The 25456-nt window shown below is 56.2% G+C and overlaps 4 protein-coding genes across 9 annotated transcripts; 3 read left to right on the top strand and 1 right to left on the bottom strand.

Moving 5' to 3' along the window:
* Window positions 1–342: 342 nt before the first annotated feature.
* GDPD3 (glycerophosphodiester phosphodiesterase domain containing 3) lies at window positions 343–6360 on the top strand. Of its 5 annotated transcripts, none has more exons than XM_082643437.1 (10): window positions 343–748; window positions 1198–1240; window positions 1476–1611; window positions 1704–1749; window positions 1912–2030; window positions 2110–2199; window positions 2520–2653; window positions 4225–4284; window positions 4385–4436; window positions 6166–6360. In XM_082643437.1, exons 1-10 carry the CDS (start codon window positions 610–612, stop codon window positions 6301–6303), a joined length of 957 nt encoding a protein of 318 aa, XP_082499563.1. In that variant the 5' UTR covers window positions 343–609; the 3' UTR covers window positions 6304–6360. The 5 variants fall into 5 exon arrangements, with proteins under 5 accessions (XP_082499563.1, XP_082499564.1, XP_082499562.1 ...); XM_082643438.1 differs by having other exon boundaries at window positions 1185–1240; XM_082643436.1 differs by having other exon boundaries at window positions 1704–2030.
* Window positions 6361–7630: 1270 nt separating this feature from the next.
* On the top strand, window positions 7631–11349 carry YPEL3 (yippee like 3). The gene is made up of 5 exons (XM_082644465.1): window positions 7631–7789; window positions 8460–8642; window positions 8748–8791; window positions 9003–9111; window positions 10852–11349. The coding sequence occupies exons 2-5, from the start codon at window positions 8526–8528 to the stop codon at window positions 10939–10941; spliced, it is 360 nt and encodes a 119-aa protein (XP_082500591.1). The 5' UTR covers window positions 7631–7789; window positions 8460–8525; the 3' UTR covers window positions 10942–11349.
* Window positions 11350–12475: 1126 nt separating this feature from the next.
* Window positions 12476–16653, top strand: TBX6 (T-box transcription factor 6). Its single transcript, XM_082643506.1, has 8 exons — window positions 12476–12608; window positions 12691–12925; window positions 13861–14128; window positions 14210–14356; window positions 14433–14503; window positions 15677–15750; window positions 15833–16016; window positions 16100–16653. Exons 1-8 carry the CDS (start codon window positions 12491–12493, stop codon window positions 16311–16313), a joined length of 1311 nt encoding a protein of 436 aa, XP_082499632.1. The 5' UTR covers window positions 12476–12490; the 3' UTR covers window positions 16314–16653.
* Window positions 16654–17153: 500 nt separating this feature from the next.
* On the bottom strand, window positions 17154–24617 carry PPP4C (protein phosphatase 4 catalytic subunit). 2 transcript variants are annotated; one of them, XM_082644403.1, is made up of 9 exons: window positions 24508–24617; window positions 24115–24276; window positions 20571–20622; window positions 19991–20041; window positions 19666–19767; window positions 18879–19052; window positions 18660–18786; window positions 17678–17867; window positions 17154–17598 (listed from the first exon to the last, which is right to left on the bottom strand). In XM_082644403.1, the coding sequence occupies exons 2-9, from the start codon at window positions 24210–24212 to the stop codon at window positions 17469–17471; spliced, it is 924 nt and encodes a 307-aa protein (XP_082500529.1). In that variant the 5' UTR covers window positions 24213–24276; window positions 24508–24617; the 3' UTR covers window positions 17154–17468. The 2 variants fall into 2 exon arrangements, with proteins under 2 accessions (XP_082500529.1, XP_082500530.1); XM_082644404.1 differs by lacking the exon at window positions 24115–24276.
* Window positions 24618–25456: the final 839 nt, after the last annotated feature.

Genomic DNA, 25456 nt, shown 5'->3' with positions numbered 1-25456 from the left:
AGCCCCGCTGCTTCCCACCTGTGGCTTTACCTGGAGCGGTGGCCTTTGGCTCCCCCGCTGGCCAGGGTTGAGGCTGGGAGGGTAAGGGGTTCCAGAGTCCTAGACGGAGTGGGGTCAATCTCCCCCTTAGTCACTGTTCCGTCCCCACTCTAATGGCTTCCTGTCTTAACTGGCTGGGGGTGATTCTGGAGTGACTCGGGGACACACTATACACCCCCGGCTTCTCTGGAAATGGCAAGGGGTGGCATGTTATATACCCTGGGCGCACATACCAGTGGGAAGGGGGAGTGTTGTAGCAGAGCTGGTGGGGGGCGGTGGGGGGGGACTTGATTCCCCAGTGTGGCCACGGAGAGAGGGATTCTGGGGTGTGTGAAGGGCCTGGGGGTACGCGGGCCAGAGCTGCCTGGCCTCTGCTCCTGCCTCTACTCCAACCCCAGCTGAACCCTGCAGTCTGGCCTCAGGCCAGAAGCAGGCTCAGCAGGTCCCAAGGGGTGTGGTGGCAGCCGGTGGTGGAGCCAGCCTACATCAGCCGGGCAGTCAGCGAGGCAACACAGTCCATCGGGAATGGCTCAGCTTGCGGCAGCCAGAGCCTGAAGAAGCAGCGCGGCCATGAGCCCTCTGCTGTACTACGCCCTGCCCGCCCTGAGCAGCTATGTCATGCTCTCCATCTTCTTCCTGCGCCGACCTCGCCTGCTGCATACGCCATGGGTTTCAGCCTTCTGTCCCCGCCTGGGGGCCCACCGGGGAGGTGAGCTGGGCTGGGGTAGACGGGGTGGGGGCTCCTGAGGATGGATAGCAAGGCAGGTGCCAGCGTGGACAGCAGAGAGGGGTAGGTCCAAAGGGCAGGATGTTTTTTCTTGATTGTTTGCTTTTGCGGTACGCGGGCCTCTCACTGTTGTGGCCTCTCCCGTTGCGGAGCACAGGCTCCGGACGCGCAGGCTCAGCGGCCATGGCTCACGGGCCCAGCCGCTCCGCGGCATGTGGGATCTTCCCGGACCGGGGCATGAATCCGTGTCCCCTGCATCGGCAAAGGGCAGGATATTAAAGGAGGGCAGAGTTCGAGGTGGGCGGAGAGCCGGGTGGCAGGGCAGGATGTGGAACAGGGAAGAGGAGGCTGCTCAACCTGGCCTGCCTGGGGCTGATGAGGCAGGGGGCGGGGGCCAGGCCGCAGGAACCCACCCTAGATGCCCCACACAGGATCTGGAGAGCGCCTGGAGAACACCATGGAGGCCATGGAAAAGTGAGTCCACCTGCCTGGCCAAGCTGCCGGGTAAGATTGTGCCAGCTGTACGAGGCATGACGCTAAGGGGTGCTGTTCACTTCCTGCTCTGGGTGACTGGAGCCCCTTGGAGTCATGCAGTGCACAGCCTGCACATCCGGCCAGAACTGCCCCATGTTCCCCTAAACATCCCCACCGCCCTGCTGTCTGGCGCATCCCCCATCCCTTGGCCACTCACTGACCTTCGCTCCCATAGCGCCATGGCCCAGAGAGCCGACCTCCTGGAGCTTGACTGCCAGCTGACTCGGGATGGCGTGGTGGTGGTGTCACATGACAAGAACCTGTCCCGCCAGTCAGGCGTGAATAGGGATGTGGGCAGCCTGGACTTTGAGGTGGGCCTTGCCCCAGCACCCCAGCCGTGCCCAGAGAACCACCGTGCCTCCACGTGTGACTCCTGGTGACATGCTCCCTGCTCTCCCTATAGGAGCTGCCCCTCTACAAGGAAGAGCTGGAGGTTTACTTCTCGCCGGGTGAGCGTGTGGGCTGTCAGCACCGGGCTGAGCCAGCTAGAGTGGGGTCATGGCCTCAACCTCCTGCCCTCTTTTCCCCTTTGGGACCCACGCCCTCCCCCCGGGCTTGCACCCCCCCACCCCAGCAATCCTTCTCTGATCCTTCTTCCCACAACCCCTCAGGCCACTTTGCACGCGGGTCAGACAGGCACATGGTGCGTCTGGAGGACATGTTCCGGAGGTTCCCGCGGACGCCCATGAGCGTGGAAGTCAAAGAGCAAAATGAAGAGCTCATTTGCAAGGTGGTGCTGCGGGCAGGCGTGGGCAAGGGCCCAGGGCTGGATGGAGGCCTGACTCCCCATCACCTCCTCCTCCTCCCAGATAGCGGGCCTGGTGAGGCACTATGAACGCGATGAAATCACCATCTGGGCCTCGGGGAAGAGCTCAGTCATGAAGAAGTGCAAGGCCGCTGTGAGTCCCTTATCCCTCCCTGCGCCCACTGCCCCTCCCAAACGGGCTTAGGCCAGAGGGGTCTGGGGGTTCTGCAGGAGCCCTGAGCAGAGTCTCCAGGGGTGGGATTTGGAGAGTGGGGGAGGTGGGGAAGGTGTGTGAGCAAAGGCATGCCAGAGGGACAGGGAGCGGGCTCTGGGCTTGGAACGCTGGGCCAAGATGTGGCTTTGATCCTGCAGGTAGTGGGGTTTCCTGAATGTTGAAAACTGTGCAGCCCAAGTGTCCTCTCTGCTTCTGCAGGAGCAGACTGATCCCCTTTCTCACTTCCCCTTGGCTTCCAGAACCCCAATATGCCCACCGCTTTCACAAAAAGCCGAGGATTCTGGGTGCTGCTGCTCTATTACCTGGGGCTGCTGCCCTTCATCTCGATCCCTGAGAGGTTCCTCATCTCTTTCCTGCCCACCATCATCAACAGGTACCTACAGGGTCCCCGTCTCCCTTCCTCATTCTCCCCCAGGCTTCTGTCCTCAAAAACACCCTCCTCCACCCTCCACCGGAAACTAACACAACATTGTTAATCAATTATGTTGCAATATAAAATTAAGAGTTTAAAAAAAACACCCCCCACTTCAGACCTCATTGTGCAGGGTCCCGTGTGGAGCAGGAGATCCAGTGTCCCCAGCTCCCTGGCTACCCTCAAGGATAATCTCCCATCCGGGGTCCTTTGAAGACAGTGGTCTCACCAAGCATTCATGAATACTGAGGGGGACATGAACCCCCTGAAATCCTATGCAAATGTGCGTTGATCTGGACGGAGTTTTAGGACAAGGGTTCATTTGTTCATCTAGTCATCCAACAAAGAGTTATTGAATGCCTACTCTGTTTCAGGTGCACTTACACTAGTAAATAAGACCAATGTAGGTGGGGAGAGGCCCTTCATGAGCTTACAGTCTGGGTGGGAAGACAAATATTTATTAATTACAGCACCATTCTGATTCTCAAACAGAAAGGCAAGCATTTTCCTGCTTGGGGACAAGGATTAACAAAGTAACAGCTGGGCAAAGTATCAGGAATTTGGATACTTCACCAGCTCTCAGGCCGGGACCCTCCCTTTGCCTTCTGAGACCTCCTCTGTGGCGGCCCCAGTGCTTTCTGCTCCCCTCTGTCGTCCTGAGGGAAGCTCCCAGCCACCCCCATCATCCCTTGCCACAAAGAGATCATTATACTACAAACTTGGTGCACCTAACTTTTTATCCAGGATTTGCAAGGTGTTTTCACATCCTTTAGTTTATTTGAGCCTTACCTTGCAGCACCCTCAGGAGATAACAGGAATCATGACCCCCATGGAGAATCTGTGGCTCAGAGAGGTTCTGTAATTTGCCCAAGGTCACACAACAGAGCCTGCCCTGGGACACCGTGAAAGCCTCTAAAGTCACCCCGGGACTTCCCTGGAGGTCCAGTGGTTAGGACTCCACTCTTCCACTGCAGGGGGCACGGGTTCAATCCCTGGTCGGGGAACTAAGATGCCGCATGCCTCACAGCGCAGCCAAACAAAACAAAACAAAACAAAAAACGACAACAACAAAAAATTCATCATTAAAAAAATAATAATAAAGTCACTCTGGAGTGGAACAATTAGGGACAAGTAGCCGACCGATTAAAATGCTGTCTGGTCTCAGGAAGTTGGTCAGGCCTAACCAGGAGGACCTCCAGCTGCGTATACAGTTTGGGAATCAAGCTGGGTCCTGGCCCCGGCCCCACCATGGATTTGTTGTGTGACCTCGGGCAAGTCACTTTAGTTCTCCAAGACTCAGTTTCTTCTTCTGTAAAACGGTGAGGGGAGGGGCACACGCTCAAAGCATGGAGTCAAGGCTACCGGAGTAGGAAGTCACTGAGCAATGGGTGACTTGTTCCTCTGGGCAGCTGCAAAGGTTCTTCTAGAGGGAGTGGGGTTATATGGGTTGGGGGGCGGTCACTACCACCCCCACCCCACCCCTGTGACAGAGAGAGACCCAAGGGGCTGACCACGACACCACCTCTCCACAGGACCTACTTCCCATTTTCCTGCTCTGGGCTGAATCAGCTGGTAGCTGTGGTTTCCAAATGGTGAGGTGGGCGAGAAGGCTGGGTGGAGGGATCCCACAGAGACCCGCCCTTCTCCTTAGTCCCCTCTCATCACAGCCTTTGCTACCCCGCCCCCCACCAGGCTCATCATGAGGAAAAGTCTGATCCAACACCTGGAGCAGCGAGGGGTGCAGGTGAGCAAGTGGGTCGTTCACAGTGTGGGCCCAGCACGGCATTCCAGTCACAGCTCTTTTATTAACTGGCTGGGTCACTTGGGCAGATCACCTTCTGTGTCTCAGTTTCTTCATCTGTAAAATGGGGATAATGATATATTTAACTCTTCTGGATATGTAGCCGATACTTAGTAAGGGCTTGATAAAGGCTAGCCGTTACGATAATGATGATGTATTGAACTGTCCTGATCCCTGATGAGTGGGGCTGGGAAGAGACCAGAGAAGGGGAAAACCAGCCCAGGCCACCCCCCTCCTCCAACCTGCCCAGCATCAGCTCTGACCAGGTCATTTAATTAGCAAACCTTTGTTGGGAACTGACTGTGTTGAGAACACAGTTCCAGGCACTGTGGTCCTGGGGAAGGAGCAGGGAGCTTACCATCAGGGGCAGAGGAGGAGGAAAAGCAGGCATCGCAGGGGCAGGCAGTGGACAGAAAGGAAGCAGAGTGCTGTGGTCTGTGGGGTCAGAGAAGACCTAGAAGCAGTGAGGAGCCGGCTGGCAGGGAGGGGAAAGGGAGAGCATCTCAGCAGGAGGCTCAGCATGTGGGGAGGTCATGAGAAGCAAGAGGCCAGCAGAGGAACTGAGAGGGGTCCCACCAGGCTGCAGTCTGGAGGAAGTGGCACCAGGGGAGCTGGAGAAGGCAGGAGAGGCTGTGGCAGGCAGCCTGTGAACCTCAGTAAGGAACCTGGGCTTCGGCCCAAAGGAGAGGGCCTTAAGCAGGGGAGAGACCTGATTCAATTAAGCCTTGTCGAGTGAGGGTCACTCTGGCCACCACGTGGAGGAGGGATTGTGGGGGCCAGTGTGGAAGCAGAGTCTCACCAGGCGCCTGACGCTGCCACCGACAGGACTGAGGCTTAGGTGGCAGCAGCGGGGTTGGACGGAAGCGTAAAGTCACAGACAGGCCGGACTCGCCACTGAGTGGATGTTGGGGTGAGCAAGGCATGGGGATGACATAGCTCTTTCAGGTCAGGCCTCCTGCCCCACGGTCTTCACCATAACACTGGGAGGTTAGAACATCACTCTCATTTGTGAAATTAAGAAACTGAGAGGTCCATCCAGTGACTTAGCCCAGGGTACAAATACCAGCTCCACCTACTTCAGTGCCCACAGGAGAGGACTCAGAAGGCAGGGAAGATGTAGAGCAGCAGGATATGGGCAGGCTGGGAGGCAGGCTGGGAGGCAGGCTGGGAAACATTCCACTACCGGCTGTCCCAGGGGGAAAGAAACCCCTTGATTTGAACATTAGGTAATTTCCCTGCTGTATATATACTCCCTCCTTGGCCAATCTCAGGCTACCAACATGAATTCACAGAACAGAGTTGGGAAGAGATGTGTGGTGTGGTAGCACACCGTTATATATGATTTCCATCTTACACATTCGATAGATGTAGACAACCTCCAGAACATGGGTAACAGTGAAATGTGGTAAAATAGTTAGGAAGTGGTGAGTTTTGAGTATTTATTACCTTTGTTTTTAATATAATTTATTGAATTGTATGTTTATATAATGTAATACTTAATAATGGCTGTATTTAATAACCAGTTTGCAAAATTCCTGAAAATGTGACAGTCAGCTCCAGCATAGCACTGCTGGGAGGTCTCCACAGAGGAGGACAGCTCCCAGCATCTGGATACAAGGGGAAGCGCTAGGTAAAGTTGCTGGGAAACTACAAGCCCCTCCCTCCCCACTAGGTGGTATTTTGGTGCCTTAATGAAGAGTCAGATTTTGAAGTGGCCTTCCGCCTGGGGGCCACTGGCATCATAACTGATTACCCGACAGCCCTGAGGCGCTACCTGGACAACCATGGACCACCTGCCCTGGCCTCCTAACCCAGAGGTGCTCACCCTCTCCTCTATTTCTCTTCCCCAATAAATGTATTCTTTTCAGTCACGTCTTTGTGCTTGGGGAGTGGGGGAAGGTGTGAGGGGTTATATCCTAGAAGACTACAAAGATGGCAGCTTGTGGCAGAAGAGGCCAGCTGAGGGCCAGAGTCTGAGGCCCTAACCACCCTGACCCACTGGTTCTACCACATTCCAGACCCAGAGTAATGCCACACCCTGTGCCAACCTGGCCTCCACTCTCCTCAGGAATGTCCCAGCAAGGCCCCCTGCCCCTTCAGAGGCACAGACAATGGTTCCATTCTCCTGAGGACATTAAGAGCCCCAAGCACACAGCAAGAGACTTGCTTTGCCCCTGTGAGCCACATCACCTGGCTTCAGAGGATGGGCATGGCTGGCCCATCTGCTACCTCAGCCATTCCAGCCTTCCATTACCAGGTGTCCCACTCCAGAAGCTTCTCGAATTCCTCAACCCTCATTAGCCCTACTACCTTATTCATTTAATGAATCACATATTTCACAAAGAAGTTATTAACTATAGGCCAGGCTGGGTACTGGGGCCAGTGCAGGGAATAAGACAAGCCTAGCATGGCAGGCACATGTTTAAATGGACATTGTCATTTTCAACCCAGTTCAGAGGTGAGAGGGAAAGCAAACCTAACCCAGCCTGGATGGGCAGGACATCAGAGGAGAGTGCCGGGAGGAGGTGATGCACAACAGTAGGAATCGGCTTGTTCTGAGGCGCTGGCTCCCAGGGTTCTAACACAGATGGATACCTTTAGCTCTTCCCATCCAAAAACCTGGCCCTGATGCTGTGGCAAGAACCATAGAATCGGGCCAAAGTGAGAATCTCAGCTTCACCTCTTATCAGCTGAATAAGCTTTGGAGAGCTGCTAGACCTCTGTGGACCTCAGTTTCCCGGTAAAATGGGAACAATAGCAGAAGCTGCCTCCTAGGATTGCTGCGGGGATTAAGGGAGTAGGGCACGGGCGGTGGATAAACGCAGATAATTTTGACTATTATTTCCCGGGGCGTGCGTCCAGACACCATCTCCTTCCTAACCCTACGTCAGGTCAGGTGCCTCAGATCCTCGTCCCTTCGAGGACCGCGGGAGGAAAAGGGGGCTACCAGGCCCCGGCCGTGGGGCCGGCCGGCTGGGTTTCGGGCCGCAACCGCATTTCCGGGCCGGCCTGAGCCAGGAGCAGGGGGGAAGGGCAGCCCAGGCCTGCGCTGGCCGCTGTGTGACGCGCCCCCTCATTTGCATACTGCACGCCGATTGGCCACAGCGGCCGCCGGGACCAGAGGCTCTCCCCCTCCCCCTCCCGCCGCAGCGGCGGCAGCAGCTGGTCTCGGTGTAAACAAGTCGCGGAGGCTGCGAACCCGGGCCGGGGTGGGGGGGGACGGCGCCCACCAGGAGCGCCCCCCACTCGCAGGCCAGGCCACCCCGGCGGACTGGACCCCCGCGCGCCCAGGCGAGGTGAGGCCCGCAAAGTCAGGGTTGCGCGTCGCCCCGCGCCCCCGCGGCGAGCACTGCCCCCTTCCCCCCCGGCGCCCGCCCCTCGTCCCCGCGCCCCAGGTGAGCCCTAGGGTCTCAGGTAAGGCTCCGCGATGCAGGTAAGATCCCCTCGGCATAGACAAGGCCTCAGCGCCCCCAGGTAAGAGCCCGTCCCCTCCTAGGTGACCCCCCACCTTCACTGAGGCCTCCTGCCTTCTCCAGGAGGGTGAGGCATCCTCTCCCCAGGTGAACTCCCTGTGCCTCAAGTGAAGTCGTCCCCACCTCCGGCAGTTCAGCTGAGGTCCTAAGGACCATACAATTCCTAACCCCCTCCATGTTCCCCCTAAACGGAGAGCTGACAGCTCATCCACTCTAGAGCCCCTTCCTCCAGCTTCAGTTGCCAGGTCAGCGGGAGTGAGGCTGAAAGCAGGTGGGTGACTCATCTTGGGCTCCTCCTAGCCTCAGTTTCCCCATTGATGCAACTTGAGGACTCCTCAGTGAGTCAAAACTCAGATAGCTCTGGCCCCTGGAGAGGCTGCTGGCTCTAGGGAGAGGAGACAGCAGCCAAGTGTGACAGAGAGAGTCCCCGTGGTCCAGGGCATGCCTGCATGTGTGTGGCCCGGGTCCTGACAACCCACTCCCTCCGCTGCAGGCACTGGGCTCCCTCTGCTCCCCGTGGGCCGCTCCCCGCGTGGGGCCACTGCCCCCGGCCCCCGCCATGGTGCGGATTTCAAAGCCCAAGACGTTTCAGGCCTATTTGGATGATTGTCACCGGAGGTATAGCTGTGCCCACTGCCGTGCTCACCTGGCCAACCACGACGACCTCATCTCCAAGGTAACCAGGTCACAGCTGGGGCTGGACTGGGAGGCTAGAGGGGCTGCCTGGCAGCTCCCCACCAAGAGCCCTGACATCCCCTCCTTTTTCCCTCCCACCCTTTAGTCCTTCCAGGGTAGTCAGGGGCGTGCCTACCTCTTCAACTCTGTGTGAGTATTCAATCTCCCTTTCTTTCCCTGACCTCTGTTGTGGCTTGTGACCCCTGGCATCATACTGAGACTCTCAGAGTCCCCTGGTTTGGGCAGGAAGCTTTGATCGCCTTTCTTTTGGATGCTAAGGACAGACACAGTAGGATACAAGCTAGAGGCGGGCTTTGTGATGGTGGGGACCCTCCCTGGGACTGCCCCTGTGTCCCCACAGGGTGAACGTGGGCTGCGGGCCAGCCGAGGAGCGGGTGCTGCTGACAGGCCTCCATGCTGTTGCTGACATCCACTGCGAAAACTGCAAGACCACTTTGGGCTGGAAATATGTGAGTCAGTGACCTCTGACCCCAGGCTAGCCTTTGACCTGACCTCATATCACCTCCTCCTCACAGCAGTCATCTGGTAGTCTTTCAGGGTGTATAGGCCCAGTTCACCCAAGTCAAACTATCTTTTCATCCCCTGACCATGTTCTCTTCTCTCACATCCTGCAAGGGCTTTTAGAATTTTTCTCTTAACTCCTCCTTCTCCTCACAGGCACAAACATTCCCATTTTAGAGATGAGGATATATAATGAGAATTACCATTTATTGAATGCTTATGTGCCAGGCACTGTTATGTGCTTGGCATATTTTATCTCATTCACTCATTACAGCAATCCTGTAGGTAGTCTGTTATTATCTCCACTTTACCGAAGAAGAAAGGAAGGCCCAGAGATGTTAGGTAACTTCCCCAAGGTCATACAGCTGGTAAGTAACAGAATAGGGACCAGAATCCTCGTTTTGTCTTTTTTTTTTTAACTCCAAACCCTTGACCCCTCAGCTTCTGTTGCCATTCAGAGGATCAGAGAAGTTGCCCAAGACCCCACAGCAACATGGAGCTTGGGTCCATGAGCCTCCTTTTCCACTGCCCTCATTGCCACTGCTGTTGTTCAGGGTCTGATTTCACCACCCTGAGCATCATTTCCTTATCTGGCAGTGGAGGATAAAGCCACCACCTGGCACCCAAAATTGTTACGGGGATCAGATTAGATGCAGCAAAAGAAGATGCTCTTGGGAAACTGCAAGTGACAGGAATCCTCAGGCATCTCTTGGAGCTGTGGTGCCTCTGTGAGGCACCGCCCCAGGCAGAGACAGAACCCTGACCTGAGTTCACCCCTGGCCCTGCCACAGATTTGCTTTGTGTCCCTGGACAGGTGGTTTGGCCTCTCTGGACCTCTGTAAAATAAAGAAGTAGCCTGATCCAGAGATCAAAAACTCAAGTGCTTGCAGGGCCAAGCAGATGCTGTGGATCTGCAAAAGGGGCAACATAGATCTGGAGAGGGGGTCAGTCTGGCAAACTGGAATGAGCGTGGCCTGCCCTGTATTTTACTGTTTGAAAGTTATTTTTATTAAACTCTCTGTTGGCCAAACAAAACACATGTATAGGCCAAAATTGGCCCTCAGGCTACCAGTTTGTAATCCCTAGATCTTTTATTTTTTTATTTATTATTTTTTAAATTGATTAATTAATTTTTGGCTGCATTGGGTCTTCGTTGCTGCGCACGGGCTTTTCTCTAGTTGCGGCGAGGGGGGGCTAATCTTTGTTGCAGTGAGTGGGCTTCTCACTGCGGTGGCTTCACTTGTTGCGGAGCAAGGGCTCTAGGCTCACGGGCTCTAGAGCACAGGCTCAGTAGTTGTGGCCCACGGGCTTAGTTGCTCCGTGGCATGTGGGACCTTCCCAGACCAGGGCTCGAACCCGTGTCCCCTGCATTGGCAGGCGGATTCTTAACCACTGCGCCACCAGGGAAGTCCATCCCTGGATCTTTTAGAACCTTCCATATCCTCTCTGTTGGAGCCAACATTAGTACTTAAAAAGTACCTATGATTCAGAGAGTTCTGTCTATCCCCTATTAGTGAGAAACCTGGCCCTGCCATTTACCAGCTTTACGTCTGTGGGCAGGTGGCTTGGTTTCTCTGGTTGACAGTTTCTTCATATGTAAAATGAGGCTAGTCATATCCACTCCCCAGCCCCTATTCCTTTTGGTAAGGCCCTAGCTCCAGGGGTGACAGCCTCTCCCCTCCTTTCAGGAACAGGCCTTCGAGAGCAGCCAGAAGTACAAAGAGGGGAAGTACATCATTGAACTCAACCACATGATCAAAGACAATGGCTGGGACTGACCCCTGCTCCTGATGCATGTGGCTCCAGCCCTGCCTGGCCGCCAGGGGGCGCCACTGGCTTCCCTTCACCCGAACGGAGCTCTGGACCATCAGGGCCTCTGCAGAGGAAGGATCCAGCTCCTGTACATATATTTTATTGCATGCACTGTGACCTTGGGGGGAGATCAGAAGGTGGACAAGGTGGACGACACCCCCTCACCTCCCTGCGATCTGGCTGGCTTGGATCTCATTTTTAACCCCTTCCTGCCCCGCCTGCCCTATAGATATGGCCTGTGTGCTGCTCTCTTGGCCCCAGTGCACCATCTGCCCTGTGAAATTTTCCTCCCACCGGGCACCTCTTACCCCACACGTGTCTGCTCCCCTTGTTCTGTAGCGTTTGTACATAATAAAACCATGGAGTGGAGACAGCCCCAGGCTCACGTGGAATCCGGGAAGGGGGGGACTCAAATGCAGATTCCTGCCTCTATAGACCTGTTCCCTTTTGAGTCCCAGAGACATGGGGTGGTAGGCACGGCGGTCAAATATGGGAGCCTTCGCTCCTGGGGCTCAGCTGCCTTCTCTAGCACCGGGGGCAGATCTCACTGCAGGTGGAGATTCCCGCGCCCACTCTAGCTCGCTAGGCCTTGACCTCAGCTGATCTGCATCTTCTCAGCCTAAACGTTTTGACGCCGCCTAGGGGCAGCTCTCCTGAGAGGCAACTGCGCCGCGGGTTTCACCGCCCCTCCTCCTCCCAACTACAACTTCCAGCGGCCCCAGCGGCACCTGCCTGTCTCCTTCGCGCCAAACCTCGGCCCTGGGCCTGCTGGGAAGTGTAGTTCCGAGGGTTCCCCAACGCGGGACCTTCTGGGAAACCCGGGCGTCAGCGGTCAGAGACCGTCGAGCTGTCGGCGTCTCTAAACTTTTGAGACTTGGCCGAGGCTGAAGGTTTTTCAGAATGGGAACTGGGAAGGACTCCAGAGTTCAGGCCTCGTCTGCGGACTCCTTGAGGTCCCCGGTGCCCCGCATTAACAATAAGCTCTGGTCGCGTCCCTCCAGCCCTGCTCCTTCCCTCCAGTCATGCTTCGTCCGTCTCATCCAACAAGTGAAGGGGAGGGGTTCACCTGCCAGAAAAGCCTGGGGCGCCAAGGTCTGCCCCAGGACTCCAGGCTCCATCCCAGGGTCCAGGCCCCGCCCCTCAGTAGCTTATCCCTAGCCGGGGCTCCCCCCGTGGGAACGGGGACCAGCTGGCCGGAAGCGCCAAACTGCGTCCCTGTCGAGCCCCGGGGATCAATCAGGCCGAGGAGTTAATTATGTAATGAGGGGGCAGGGGGTCGGGGCTAATGAAGCCTGGGGGGGAGGGGAGGAGGGGAGGGTACCCAGGTATCCGGCCCCCTCTCGGACCCCTTCCAGGCCCCAGGGGTCTCCACCCCAGCCTAACTCCAGGGCCCCAAAGAGGGGAGGGGCTGTGATCCTGGGTCTGGAAGGGGCTGAGCTGTGAGCTATAAAGGGGGCATCTCTCAGCACTGGGGCACTCTAGGCAGCGTGACCTGAGGCCAGACTGGACTACTCCATGTACCATCCACGAGAGTTGTACCCCTCCCTGGGGACCGGCTACCGCCTAGGAGCCCCCCAGCCCGGAGCAGATTCCAGCTTCCCGCCTGCCCTGGCAGAGGGCTACCGCTACCCCGGTGAGCAGTAGGAGCAGCTCCTGGATGGGAACTGGGGTGGAGGCTGTGGCCCTCGGCTGGCTCATTCTCCTCCCATCTCCAGATCTGGACACTCCCAAACTGGATTGCTTCCTCTCCGGCATTGAGGCTGCTCCCCGAACTCTGGCCGCTCCCCCACCTCTACCCCCGCTGCCCCCAACCCTGGGCACTGAGCCGCCCCCTCCAGCCCCAGAGGGCCTTCATCCACTCCCTGGAGTCAGCCTGAGCCTGGAGAACCGGGAGTTGTGGAAAGAGTTCAACTCCGTGGGAACAGAGATGATCATCACCAAAGCTGGGAGGTGAGGGGGCTGGGCCAGGGTCCGAAGACCCAGTGTGTTCCTGGTGGGGGTCTCTTGGGAAAGGCAGAGTCCCCGGTGATGGGGCTAGGTGTGGGGATTTCTAGGGAGGCTAGAGCTCTGCCTGAGTTCAGAGTGTGACTGTGGCCTGGGTCAGGGGTTCTTCTGTGGCTGGACCAGGGGTCCTTCTGTGGCTGGACCAGGGGTCATTCTGTGGCAAGTGTCAAGGGTCAGTCTGTGGAGTCTGTGGCTGGTTTAGGGACTAACCTATGGCAAGGGTCCTAGGTCAGTCTGGGCCGGGGGCAGAAGGTCGGGCTGGGTTATAAGTTAGTACGTGGCCTAGATCAGGGGTCAGTCTGTGCCTAGAGTCAGCATTCAGACTATGACTGGGGTCAAGGGCCAGCCACTGACCAGCATCAGGGAAGTCTGGCCAGGATCAGGGGTCACCTTGGAGGCAGGGATATGGTCAGTGTGCGGTCTTTATCTAGGCCAGGAGCTCAGGCACTAGCGTGGTGAGTCCCCTTTTTATTTTCCCTGAAGCAAGTTTGTCCAGCAGCTGTAGATTCTGGTGCTGGAGATCAAGCGAGGAGGCCAGGGTGGGGAGCAGAAGCCTCCTGGCAAGATTTCCAGAAGAAAAGTGTGTCACTCCTGCTTCTGCAAATGGAGTTTGAGGGGCCAGGGGTCAGGAGTCCAGACTCTGCTCCTAACCTGCTGTGTGACTCTGGTCAGATCACCTGACCCGTCGGTCCTGTTTCTCGTCTGTAAAATGGGATGAAACAAGCTTATAGCTCTAAGATCCTGCCCTCTGAGTTCTGATTCTGCATCCCTCGGTTTCTGTGACAACTGCGTGAGCCAGTGGCTATGCCCCCTTGCGGGTGCTGTGCCCACCGCTGGCCACTGGGTAGCTCCAGGCCTCTCCTGTCCCTTCCCCTGTCCAGGCGCATGTTCCCTGCTTGCCGAGTATCAGTCACTGGCCTGGATCCCGAGGCCCGCTACCTGTTTCTTCTGGATGTGGTTCCGGTGGACGGGGCTCGCTACCGCTGGCAGGGCCGGCGCTGGGAGCCCAGCGGCAAGGCAGAGCCCCGCCTGCCTGACCGCGTTTACATTCATCCTGACTCCCCTGCCACCGGTGCCCACTGGATGCGGCAGCCTGTGTCTTTCCATCGTGTCAAGCTCACCAACAGCACGCTGGACCCCCATGGCCACGTGAGGCCCAGGCTGGGACCCCCGGATAAGGGTTGGGGGTGGGACCAGGGTAGGAGGTCACTCCTGTTTCTTCCCTCCCAGCTGATCTTGCACTCCATGCATAAGTATCAGCCCCGCATACACCTGGTGCGGGCCGCCCAGCTTTGCAGCCAACACTGGGGGGGCGTTGCCTCCTTCCGCTTCCCCGAGACCATGTTCATCTCCGTGACAGCCTACCAGAACCCACGGGTGAGTGACCCTGCTTGAGGGGGTGGCGTGCCCTGCCCAGGCTGTGGGAGTTTTGACTCTGGATGTGCACCCCCAGATCACACAACTGAAGATCGCAGCCAACCCCTTTGCCAAGGGCTTCCGGGAGAATGGCAGAAACTGTAAGAGGTGGGCATCATTCATTCATTCATTCACTCGTTCATTCATCAAATGTTTATTAATCGTCCACTGTGTGCCAGGCACTGTGCTGGATGCCAGGAACACAATGTAAGTAAAAACATGTATTCACTCACTGATTTGACAAATACTTATTTAGCACCAGCTTATGTGCCAGGCACAGTTCTAGGCAGTGAGGATGCAACAGTGAACAAACCAAAGCCCCTGCCCTCATGGAACTGATGATACTCTAGTGGGCAGAGTAGACAAGTAGACAAGAGAAATAAATATTATATAATATGTTAGGGATAAGTTCTAAAGAGAAAAGAAAGCAAGCAAGGAGGATCAGAAGGACTGGAGAGAGGTATTTATTAGCTAAGAGGCCTGGAAATGCCTCACTCAGAGGACATTTGAGAAAAGACTTGGAGGAAGTATGGGAGGGAGCCAGGTGGATATCTGGGAACATGCCAGGGCCCTGAGGTGGGAGCATGCCTGCCGTATGGCGGGTGTGGAGTGAGAGAGGTGATGGGTAGCCAGGTTATGGTGGGCTGTAAAGGTTTCATTCGTTAGGACACTGGCTTCTAACTAACCCCTTCAGAGCTGGCCCTTGCCCTCAAGACACTTAGAGTCAGGCAGAAGAGATAGATATTAATTCAAGGATCACCCTAACAAATGTAACGGCATCACTCTTGACAGAGGTTATCAGGGAGGGCGTGTGGTGCTGTGGGAAGTCAGGAGGCCTCCTTGGAGGAAGTTGTGCTTGAACTGACATAAGGAGTAAAGCAGGTGAAGAGGGGACAGACGGGGATTCCAGAGTTGTGGCTGAAAGGCAGCTAGTGGAGATGGGCAGAGTGAACAAGGTGGCATGAGCTGGGATCAGAGCATGCCCTGGCCTTGTTGCTTGGGAAGGAGTTTCCATGGATTCTAAATGCAATAGGAAACCATTAGAAAGTTGTAAGTGGGGAATAAATCCCAGCTCTGCTATTTCCGAGTCATTTAATTCTCTGGCCTTCCATTTCTTCTTCTGTAAAATGGGTATAATAATGGCACCTACCTGATAGGGTCCCTGGGTGAAATGCCTGGCACCTGGTAAGTGCTCTTATTACCATCATCACCATCACCATTATCATCATCGTCGTCGTCATCATCATCATCATCATCATCACCATCATCACTATTCCCCAGGGAGCGAGACGCCCGTGTGAAGAGGAAACTGCGGGGCCCAGAGCCAGTAGCCACAGCGACCTATGGGAATGGAGGTGAGTGTAGTCCCAGTGGTGATGGGGCCAGGCCTGAGATGCTGATCCTCCTTGGCCCACACTGTCCCTTCTGTCTCCCTAGATGCACCAGGTGGTCCCTGTGATTCCACACTGGGTGGGGACGTTCGTGAGTCGGATCCAGAGCAGGCCCCAGCGCCCGGGGAAGCTGCCCCGGCCCCAGCTCCTCCCTGTGGTGGCCCCAGTGCTGAGGCCTACCTTCTTCACCCTGCAGCTTTCCATGGGGCCCCTGGTCACCTTCCGACCAGGTGAGTGGGACAAGGGCACAGGGCTGGGCTGTTGCAGGCTGGGGATCCCTCTCTCCTGTTCTGGTAACCTCTCTGCACTTCAGGAACCCCAGCTTCCCTGAGGCTCCAGACTCTGGGCGCCCAGCCCCCTACTCAGCTGCCTTCCTGGAGCTGCAGCCCGGGCCAGCAGGCTCAGGATACCCAGCAGCGGCACCCCCAGCGTCCTTTGCCTCGCACTTCCTCCAAGGGGGCCCCTTCCCTCTGCCCTACCCTGGGCCTGGGGCTTACCTGGATGTGGGCTCCAAACCAATGTACTGAGCCTTTGCTAAGCCCCTCTGCCTCCCTCCCCGTCTTCCATCACAAACCTCCAGTTCCCCTCCCCCAGGCCTGTTGCCCCCTCACTTCCACTGGCCCCATCCCCCACGCCAAATGGCTGCCTCAGGCCTCCCCCACCCCACTTCACACTTTGATTTCACTCCCACCCCCCTCTGGCTTCAAAGCTCTGGCTAAGCCGCTGGGAGTCCAGCTGGGGCCAGCTTCCCCTTCCCGGCTCTCACCTCAGTGTGAATGGAGGGAGGCTCTGCCTGGCCAAATGGGACCTGGGACCAGCACTCCCACCTCCCAGCCTCACCCTTGGGCCCGGCAAGTTCTACCCCTTCACCCCAGTGCAAGCCAAGCCAGTCTCTTCTCAGGACTAGAGTTATCTTTTGTTAATAAAACTCGGAAGACATCAGTGTTCTGGAAACATTGGGCTAATGGTGTTCGGCCCGGAGTGGGGCTGTGTGAGCACAGGTTCTGTGAGGAGACCCAGGCCCCAGTCTAAACTTGTCATTTCCAGCTGCTTGACCTTGTGCGTGTAAATCAACACTCTGGGCCTGTTTCCTCTTCCGGAAAACGGGGGAATCAGTGTCTTGACACTCAATGTTCTGAGAATTAAATAGGGCTGCCTGAGAACCCGCCCCTCTACCTAGCACTCAGGAAGCCCTCAGGAGCGGTCACTGTCACTGGATGGGGACCAGGAGGCTCTGGGCAAGTTGACTGGCCTGAGCCGCACCTTGCTGGCAGGACTGGGGTTCCAGGGCAGTCAATGTCCTGACGTCTACCAGGCTGCGCTGGCACCACTGCTCATCCCCAATCAATTCTGACACAAACCCAAAGACCATTTTTCTTCTTTTATTAGATTTTTTTTCTTTTTTTTTTTCTTCTCAAAATTTTTATCTAAAAACAAACAAAAAAAAAAGGAAAAAAAAGAAAAACAAAATTATTGGAAACTTCACGGTTCAAGTGGGGAGACAGGGGAGGAGGAACATGGAGCCAAGGCTCCAAGCCTCTCCAGAAAAGTCCTCACCCGCGAAGTGCCCTCTTTTGGGGGGACAGCATAGCCGGGGACAGCCCCCCAGCCTTCGTCTGAAGAGGGCAGAGTCACAGTGGTCCAGGGGCCAGAGGGGCTGGAGGGGGCAGGGGCCAAAGGGGTCACAGGAAGTAGTCAGCCACGGGCTTTTTGGAGGGGATGCCCCGTGTCTCTTGGGGAGCGGCCTCAAAGATGATGAAATCTTTCTGGAGATGCTCGTCCAGCTCCAAGATGGCTGCCACATTCCCACAGCTGGAAGTCGGAGGGCAGCGTGTTAAAGGAGCGGGTCAGCCTAGATCCCCACCTCGACCTCCCAGCCCAGGCAGCTCACCGGTAGCAGTAGTTGGGTGCCGACCACACAGTGAGTACAGTCTCGTTGAAGTGCCACTTGTAACCTTCCATCACCAGTTGGTGGGCACGGCAGATCATGTCAATGTCGTTGGCTGCATTGAACTGGGCCACCACGTCACTGCCAAATAAGTAGCCAGCCCCACGGGGGCTCACGCCCCAGCCTGTTGTGTCTGAGGCAGATGAGGGTAGGGATGCCGAGAGGGTGTCTTCAGGGCATCAGTGGCTATCTGCGGCCCTTTGCAGGAGAGTGCCCTGCCCCTCCCCCAGTTAGGCCTGTGCAGCAGGAGCACAGGGCCCGAGTGCGTTGAGGGAGCCTGGGGGCAGGACAGCAAATGCTGAAGCAGATAAGCTCCAAAGAAGAAAGAATTTCCTGATAGTTGAGCCACCTCACCATCAGGGTGACCATGTAATTTACTGTCCAAACAGGTACACACAAGAGCGAAAGGAGGTGCTGACAGCAACCACGCCGGGACAGCACCTGTGACCCCGGGCTGCCCAGCCGGCAGGGAGGTAGTAACAGGGCAGCGAGGGAGTGGAGGCCGCTGTTACAGCACAGGAGCCCTAGACGGGGTGAGGAGGCTTGGCTTTCATCTCGGCCCTGCGCCACACTAGCTGAGGAGGCCCACAAAATGAGGGGTCCTCAGGGGGCTACCATTCTGGGAGTCTGACCTCTGCAGAAGCCCCTTCACATTCAGGGAGCCGATGATTTTGTCCTCAACAAGCCCCTGAGCAATGACATACATCCCCACCAATCCCCCAGCTCAAAGCACCCAGCTCCCCATGTTCTCCTCCTCCTCAAGGGTGCCAGCCAGTTGGCAGTCAAGCATGGACGCCAGTGAGGACCAGCCCCGCTCTGCTCCGTCCCAAACTCACCGGCTCGGGCTGTCCCTTTAAGGCACCTGCTTTAACCACAGGACCCCCTCAGTCACTCACTAAACTAAGAGTAGAGCTCCTGCCCTCACCTTCAGGGTCGGACCAGAGCAGGTCACACATGGGCCCGTCATGAGGCACCTCTTGCTTTCGGTCAATTGTCCGGATCTGGTCCAGTGTCTGGATGGAGGGGGAAAGGCCCCCGTGCACACAGAAGATCTACAGGGGAGAGCGAGACAGGTGGGAAGGGAGGCTGAGGCCCAGCGCCTCTTCCATCTCTCCCATCCCTGGGAGCTGTGTGGCGGGCCTACCTTGCCATCGATGATGGCCGACAGGCTGAGGTAGTCAAAGATCTCAGTGCAGTAGCGCCACACGGTCACCGAGCCGTACTTGCGCAGACACTCGTCATAAAAGCCGTAGACCTGGGTGATCTGACGGCTTTCGTGGTTGCCCCGGATCAGGGTGATGCGGTCAGGATAGCGAACCTGGAGGTAGGCACCACGCCAGGCCTGGGGTCGAGGCTCTGTCTCGTGCTCCTAGATGTCCTCACATCTGCCAGTCCCGCTCCATCCTCATCACTACTGCCGTGGCCCAGATTCATGTCACCTCTGCCTGAACTGTGTTACATCCACCTCACACACTCCCAGTCCCTCCTCCAGAGGATGCAAAGCTGAATCCTCTCCCACCTCCTGCCCCCCTCACATCAACTACAAACCTAACGGCCCCTCCATCCACCAGGTACAGACCAAGCCCTTAGCGAGACACTTAGAGCACTTTGTCATCTGGTCCCTTACAGCCTCTCTCCCCGCAATGGATAATGCACCCAGCTGAACTCAACTCCTTGTCACTTTCTGAACTGGATGAGCCTCTATTTCCTCCCCTACAATGCCGTCCCTCTGACCTCATCCTCCAGGGGCCCAACCAGATGTCCCCAAGTCAAGGAAAGCTTCTCTGACCACCCAAGCAGAATCTGTCCGTCACCAGCAGCACAGCTCAAGAGTTGGGGGTGGATGCAGCAGGAGATGAGGGCGGAAAGGATGCAGACAGGTCAGGCCTGAGGTGGCCCAGGTCTGGGGTCCAGAAGTCAGGGGGTCCCACCTTAAGTGCCAGCAGCAGGAGGAACGTTTCGACGCTGTAGAAACCACGATCCACAAAGTCCCCCATGAAGAGGTAGTTAGTCTCAGGGACGTCGCCTCCCACCTGGGGAGGGAGGAAGAAGGTTCTGCTTGGTCCTAAACTGTCCCTGACTCACTGTGGTGGCCCACTTCCAGTCAAGTTGAGGCCCTTCTTTCACAATGGGCCCACCTGACTAGGGGCCTCTGGCCTCCACTCCACTCACCAAACTCGAAAGTTTCCACTCTCAGTTAAAGGGGTCTTCCAGTCACCCCCCAGGTCACCTTTCCCATTGTTTCCCCACACTCACTCTGAACAGCTCCTTGAGGTCATAGAATTGTCCATGGATGTCACCGCATACCTGGAAGTAAGAAAGCAGGTCGGAACTCGGCAGTCCGAAAGCCTCTGCTACCAGGGGCCATCCTTCAAAACACCCCCTGCTTGGGAAGATCCTTCTCTCTCTCGGCTAAGCCTCTGCTTCTCAGGGCCAAAAACCTACTCTCCCACCCCAATCCCCCCATCCCACACTGAGTGCCAGCTATTCTGGGGGCAAGAGCTAGAGCCAATTCTTTCCAGCTAGACCTGCAGCTCCCAGAGGACCTGGCCCCCTCCTCTCCCTACTCCCCACCAGGCACCCAGAATAAAGTCACTAATAACACAGAGGAACACATGGAGTCACCACTCACCGAACTGAGTTCTCTGCCCTGGTCAAGAGCATCCCTCCAATGACTCCAAAGACCCTGCCCATAACAGCCAATTCTTCTAGCAAAGCTCCCCTGAAGATGGGGCTCTCGGGGATGAGGGGTAGACCTCGGAGCCCACAAGATTAAGGGGAATGACCACGTGCCTAAAAGACCAAGCCAGGCTGTGGAGGGACAGCGGGTACTCACTGTGACTGGCGAGTCCACCCTCTGCACGTTGCTCTCCTCCACCAAGATCTCTCTGGAGACAGGAGAAGACCAGGGTCACCAAAGCCGAGCCAGCCCAACCCTATTCCTGACCTTTTCTGCGGGGGAGGGGAGGATATGAGGCTGTCCTTGAACCTCTAGGGGGCAGGTCAGAGGTGTGCAATTTCCCCAGGATAGCCTGACCACAGCCCCACTGCTCGAGACCCTTCTGTGTGTGGCTCCCTGCTGCCAACAGGCCAAAGCCCAAGCTCTTGTTCAGCCTTTGCAAGGAGTCTGGGACTTTGCCGGCCTCGACCCTCCATGCTGCTCCCTTTCACACAGCCAGCACTTACTCCCAGAAAACAGATGTCCTCCTCCTCCTCCTCTCCACAGGGCCCTCTGCTCAGAGACCGTGCCCTTGGCCGAGCTCCTACAGCCCCTCTCTCCCCACCACAGGGGCCTCCTCCTGGACTGTCCCAAGTCATAGGGGTGGTGCCCTGGGCAGGCCGGCCGTTGGAGGCACCTTCAAAGTGATACGCTGTTGACACTTTTCTATTATTTATTTAGAGGAAGTGAGGACTTTGTCCTCCCTTTCTCCTTGCAGTGCAGTCTACTTCTACCTGAGTGAGCTTGACATGAAATTGCTTTGTCCGTTACAGACACCCAATCGTAAGTAGTGCCCTGTTTCTAGATTTTGTCCTGATGATCACAGCAGCCGTGAACACTTCAGTTCATACCACGTGCCAGGACGGTAGTAAGAGCTCTGCATGGATGATGCAGGCAATCAAGCCACCACCCTCGAAGGCAGGCACTGTGATGATTCCTATGGCTCAGATGAAGAAAGCGGCCAGTCACACAGGCAGAAAGTGAACCAAGGCAGCCTGCTCCGGAGTGTGGCCCTTACCAAGCTAGTCTGATGTGGGAGGCACTTGCTCAGCCCGCTCTCTCTGCCAGTCCCCTCCCACAAGACCAGGAGTTCCCTGGGCTTAGGGTGCTCTGTACGACTAAGGTGGCTCCAGGGAGGTGTGCCCCGGCTTCCAGGGATGGCGGGAGGCGCTGGCGGTGGCCCAGGGGCCAAACCGCAGCCAGGCTCTCCCACCTGTACGGCATCCTGTGCCAAACATCCGCCACATGACTGCGTATAATGACCTTTCCAACTGACTCGGGAGGTTCTTTCCATCCTCATCTGACAAAAAAACTGAGGCTTTAGAGAAAAAAGGGGCAGAATCGAGGTCACAAAGCTGGAGAGTGGCTGAATTGGAACCTCGGGGACCCAAGTTCCTGAGACTTTATACCAGCCCCTTCCACAGACTCTGGGTCGTAACCTGCCCCAGTGCCAGCAAGGCCTCAGCACAGCGCGGGAAGCAGGCCCCAGCTCTGTCACCTGCAGCACATCAGCAGCCCTCTCGGGGCTCCCACCTGCTCACCTTCACTTCCACAATGAACACTGCCGACCAAAGCGCCAGACCCTGTCCCTGGATATGAAGAATCTCATGCAGGCTCCGTAAGGATTTCAGACTTGGAGATGTAGAGTGACTTGACCAGGGTCACACTGTTTATAGGTGACAAAGCCATACTTCATACTGAAGACCCCTCCCCCCCGATTCAAAACCCTCGGCCGTTCTAATGTGCTGATGTTTTTCACAAGAGCAAATTCAGCTCCCAGGCCTCTGTAGTTCCAAGGTTTTGAGCCTCCATACCCTCTGAGCAAGCAAAAGCTCTTGACACGACCAGCCTCAGCCTGGGCCCCTGGTGGGTCCTCAGGAGGCCATGGCCAGGTGCTAGAGTTGGTCCTCCTCCAGACTGGGCCTGGGATAACAACGGCCACCTCAGGCCTGAGCCTAGTACCTCCAAGCTCCATCTTAGGAGCTGGGCAGGACCCTTCCACCCCTCAGTAGTCCCCTGCTGCCTCTCACAGAGTCTAAATGTCTGTCTGCCTGGCTGTCAGTGAGCGTGGAGTATGGTCAAAGACCTGGATCCAAAACCAGGCTCCCCTCCGATCAGCTGTGAGACCAGGGACAAGACATTATCTTCTCTGAGGCTCAGTGTCCTCTCTGTGAAATACTCACCCCATGCCCTGCCTATTCCACAGGGCTGCAAAGAGCAATGAAGACTGAAAACATGAAGAGCCACAGATGAGCATTTAAAAGCAGGCCCTGCCTGTTCACCAAATCCATGCAGGACCTGTCTGGCTGTTACAGGTTTGTGTGGGGCAAAGCCAAGCAAAGAGCCCGACAGCCACTTTCTCTCTGGGTGGCCTTGGTCAAATCACTAGGCTTCAAGGAGTCACAGCTTCCTGTTCTGTAAAAAGGGGCTAATAATTCCAACCTCACAGGATGGCTGTGGGAAGGAAATGGATATAAGTTCTTTGCCAGTACAAGGCCAGGCTAACAGTGGGCCTGTTGTTCCATCAATGTGGGGTAATTCTGCTGGCACTTTTCCCACAATTCTCCAGCATGGTGGAAGCCACGGAAAGTTCCTCAGAGGCAGGTGACTGGTCTCACCACTGCCCACACATCTCAGGGCTCCACTCCTATTCTCATCCTGCTAGGAATGCCCTTCCTCACTGGGCCTGCACCCATCAGCTATCCAAATTATTTTCACCTTTCAAGGCCACCTTCTCTTATAATCCTTCTCTAATAACTTCTGTCCATATCAGCATTGCCCTCTTCCTACAAAATAATTTCAGTAACACCCAACGTTTGTCCGGCACTTACATTTTACCAAAGCCTATGCTAAGCCCATCCCAAGCACCAACCATCTTATTAAGTACTATTATCCCCACATGAAGAAACGGAGTCTCAGAGACCTCAACATCAGCAACACAGCGAGGAAGTTGGCAGAGCTGATTCCAGCCTAGTGCCATCATATTCCAAAACCTGGTTCTTAATCACTACATCACCCTACTTCCCACAGAACTGAGTTGGGCCTCCCTCCAGACCTTGCTTAATTCTACTCTGGCTTATTGGCTACTATTTCCTAGGCTCCCACAATGAATATGAGAGTGATCCAACTCCACTTTCTTGCGTTATAGCCCGAAAAGGCGCAGGACATGGAGAACTGGCTTCACGATCCATCCCTTAATTGCTGAATATGAGAGTCCTCACCTGTAAGATGGGATCAATTCCATCCACCTTTTAGGGTTGTTATTGGAATTAAAAGAACACTGTAAACCACAGAGTCTTTAGCTTTTCTGCCTTGAACTCCTGTTCTTGCTGACACTCCCTTTTATCATCTTATTCTTCGAGGTCTATCCCAAAGTTCCTCCAAGAAACGTTCTCTGTTCCCCCCAGACAGACAGGGTTGTTTCCCTGAGCTTCCTAAGTACTTTCTGTAACTAACTCCACTGAAAACACATCATCTAATACTTCAAGTGTCTTCATCCAGGTCTGTCTTCCCCCAACAGGCTGGCTGCTCCTCGAGGAAAGAGGCCCTATTCCGCTCCTCTCCAGGAAAGCTTCCAGGATGAGCCAGGCCCAAAGTTCTCAGCTGGGTTTGCCCCAGGCCGGAACCCCAAGCCTCTCTTCCCCGGAGCCACAGGGCTCACCTAGCCTTAGCGCACAGGGCCTTGACTTCGCTCTCCTTGATGAGCTCGCAGCGCCGCAGCTGCTCGATCTGCCGGTCCAGGTCGCTGATCTCCGCCATGGCCCACCCCCCGGCGCGGGTCAGAGCCGGGGCCCCCGCCCCCTCCGCGCCGCACAGGGGTCTCCTGGGAAAGGCGAAGACAAGCCCGCGGATCAGAGTGTCCCTAGGGGGCGCCGGGTCAGGGTCGGGGGCAACTCGATTCTGGAGCTGGCCCGGCCTCCCCACTCCCGCCTCCCCTCACATCGGCTCCCGGGCCCCCAGCGTCCCACAGGCCAGGCAGCACCCCCGCTAACTCTCGTCGAGCCCAGCGGGCCCGCGCTGGGGATGGTGGCCTAGAGGGGTCTCAGACTATTACCGCCGCTGCAACTCCGGCTCCGGCTCCCGGGGTCCCTGTCTTCCTCTTTCCCTCCGCTTTGGGCCGCCGCCACCACCGCTTCCACTTCCGGCCCCGCCGCGGAAGCATAGGAAGACTAGTTCCGCCGCGCGCCGGACGTGGCGTCATACACGCACTCCCCCCTCCCACGCCGCGCCCTTACCCCACCCCCTCAAGCCTGGGAATGGAAATGAGCCCAAGGAACCGGATGTCGGCAACAAACGGACGGAAGTGATTGTGGGCTAAGCCGATTGGCGCTGCGAGGGATGTTGGGGACCTCAGTCCAGTCCCCCCATCTCAGTGAGGGAAACTGGAGCTGAGCCGGGACTCCACCCTGTAACTTTAAGTTACACGTTTTTGTTTACCTGTTTTAGCAGGCCTCCCCCATTACAATCCCTGAGGGATGGAACTTTGCCCTGTTTACACTTGCAGCCGCAGTGCTTACTTTGAACAAGGCCTGGAACAGTTGGCATACAGAAGTATTCGTTCAATGGTGAAGGAATTCCAGTCCGGATCTCTTTCCAGGGCCTCAGAAAAATCTCTGCTGTGGAGGACCTCCGAAATTAGAAGTGGAAAAGACTGCACCTTCCCCACACCAAGTCTACACCTCAGTTAACATGACCTCCCCGATTCCAGAATGGTCCCTTTGAAACCCCTCAGCTGCTTATTGTCTGCATTTTTTTTAGAGGAGGAGGAAACTGGCTAAAAAAGGTTAACTTGTTCATGGTTGCATAGCTAAGAACTTTGGGTTTGAATCGAAGTTGAAGTTTTTGTTTGTTTGTTTGGCTGCGTTGGGTCTTTGTTGCTGCCCGCAGGCTTTCTCTAGTTGCGGCAAGCAGGGGCTACTCTTCATTGCAGTGCGCGGACTTCTCATTGCGCTGGCTTCTCTTGTGGAGCACAGCACGCCGGCTTCAGTAGTTGTGGCTCACGG

Source organism: Mesoplodon mirus (genome assembly GCF_964341445.2).
Source record: "Mesoplodon mirus genome assembly, chromosome: 15".
NCBI lineage: Eukaryota > Metazoa > Chordata > Mammalia > Artiodactyla > Ziphiidae > Mesoplodon > Mesoplodon mirus.
This window is presented reverse-complemented; position numbering and strand designations above follow the sequence as displayed.

Coding starts and splice junctions, on each gene's coding strand:
- YPEL3 (XM_082644465.1), top strand. CDS start 8,526: ATGGTGCGGATTTCAAAGCCCAAGACGTTTCAGGCCTATTTGGATGAT. Junction 8,643..8,747: donor ACGACGACCTCATCTCCAAG/GTAACCAGGTCA, acceptor CCCACCCTTTAG/TCCTTCCAGGGTAGTCAGGG. Junction 9,112..10,851: donor CCACTTTGGGCTGGAAATAT/GTGAGTCAGTGA, acceptor CCCTCCTTTCAG/GAACAGGCCTTCGAGAGCAG.
- TBX6 (XM_082643506.1), top strand. CDS start 12,491: ATGTACCATCCACGAGAGTTGTACCCCTCCCTGGGGACCGGCTACCGC. Junction 12,926..13,860: donor ATCATCACCAAAGCTGGGAG/GTGAGGGGGCTG, acceptor TCCCCTGTCCAG/GCGCATGTTCCCTGCTTGCC. Junction 15,751..15,832: donor AGCGACCTATGGGAATGGAG/GTGAGTGTAGTC, acceptor CTGTCTCCCTAG/ATGCACCAGGTGGTCCCTGT.
- GDPD3 (XM_082643434.1), top strand. CDS start 979: ATGTGGGATCTTCCCGGACCGGGGCATGAATCCGTGTCCCCTGCATCG. Junction 2,200..2,519: donor TGAAGAAGTGCAAGGCCGCT/GTGAGTCCCTTA, acceptor CTTGGCTTCCAG/AACCCCAATATGCCCACCGC. Junction 2,654..4,224: donor CTGCCCACCATCATCAACAG/GTACCTACAGGG, acceptor ACCTCTCCACAG/GACCTACTTCCCATTTTCCT.
- PPP4C (XM_082644403.1), bottom strand. CDS start 24,212: ATGGCGGAGATCAGCGACCTGGACCGGCAGATCGAGCAGCTGCGGCGC. Junction 20,623..24,114: donor GCCCTGTGCGCTAAGGCTAG/GTGAGCCCTGTG, acceptor TCCTGTCTCCAG/AGAGATCTTGGTGGAGGAGA. Junction 20,042..20,570: donor GGGTGGACTCGCCAGTCACA/GTGAGTACCCGC, acceptor TCTTACTTCCAG/GTATGCGGTGACATCCATGG.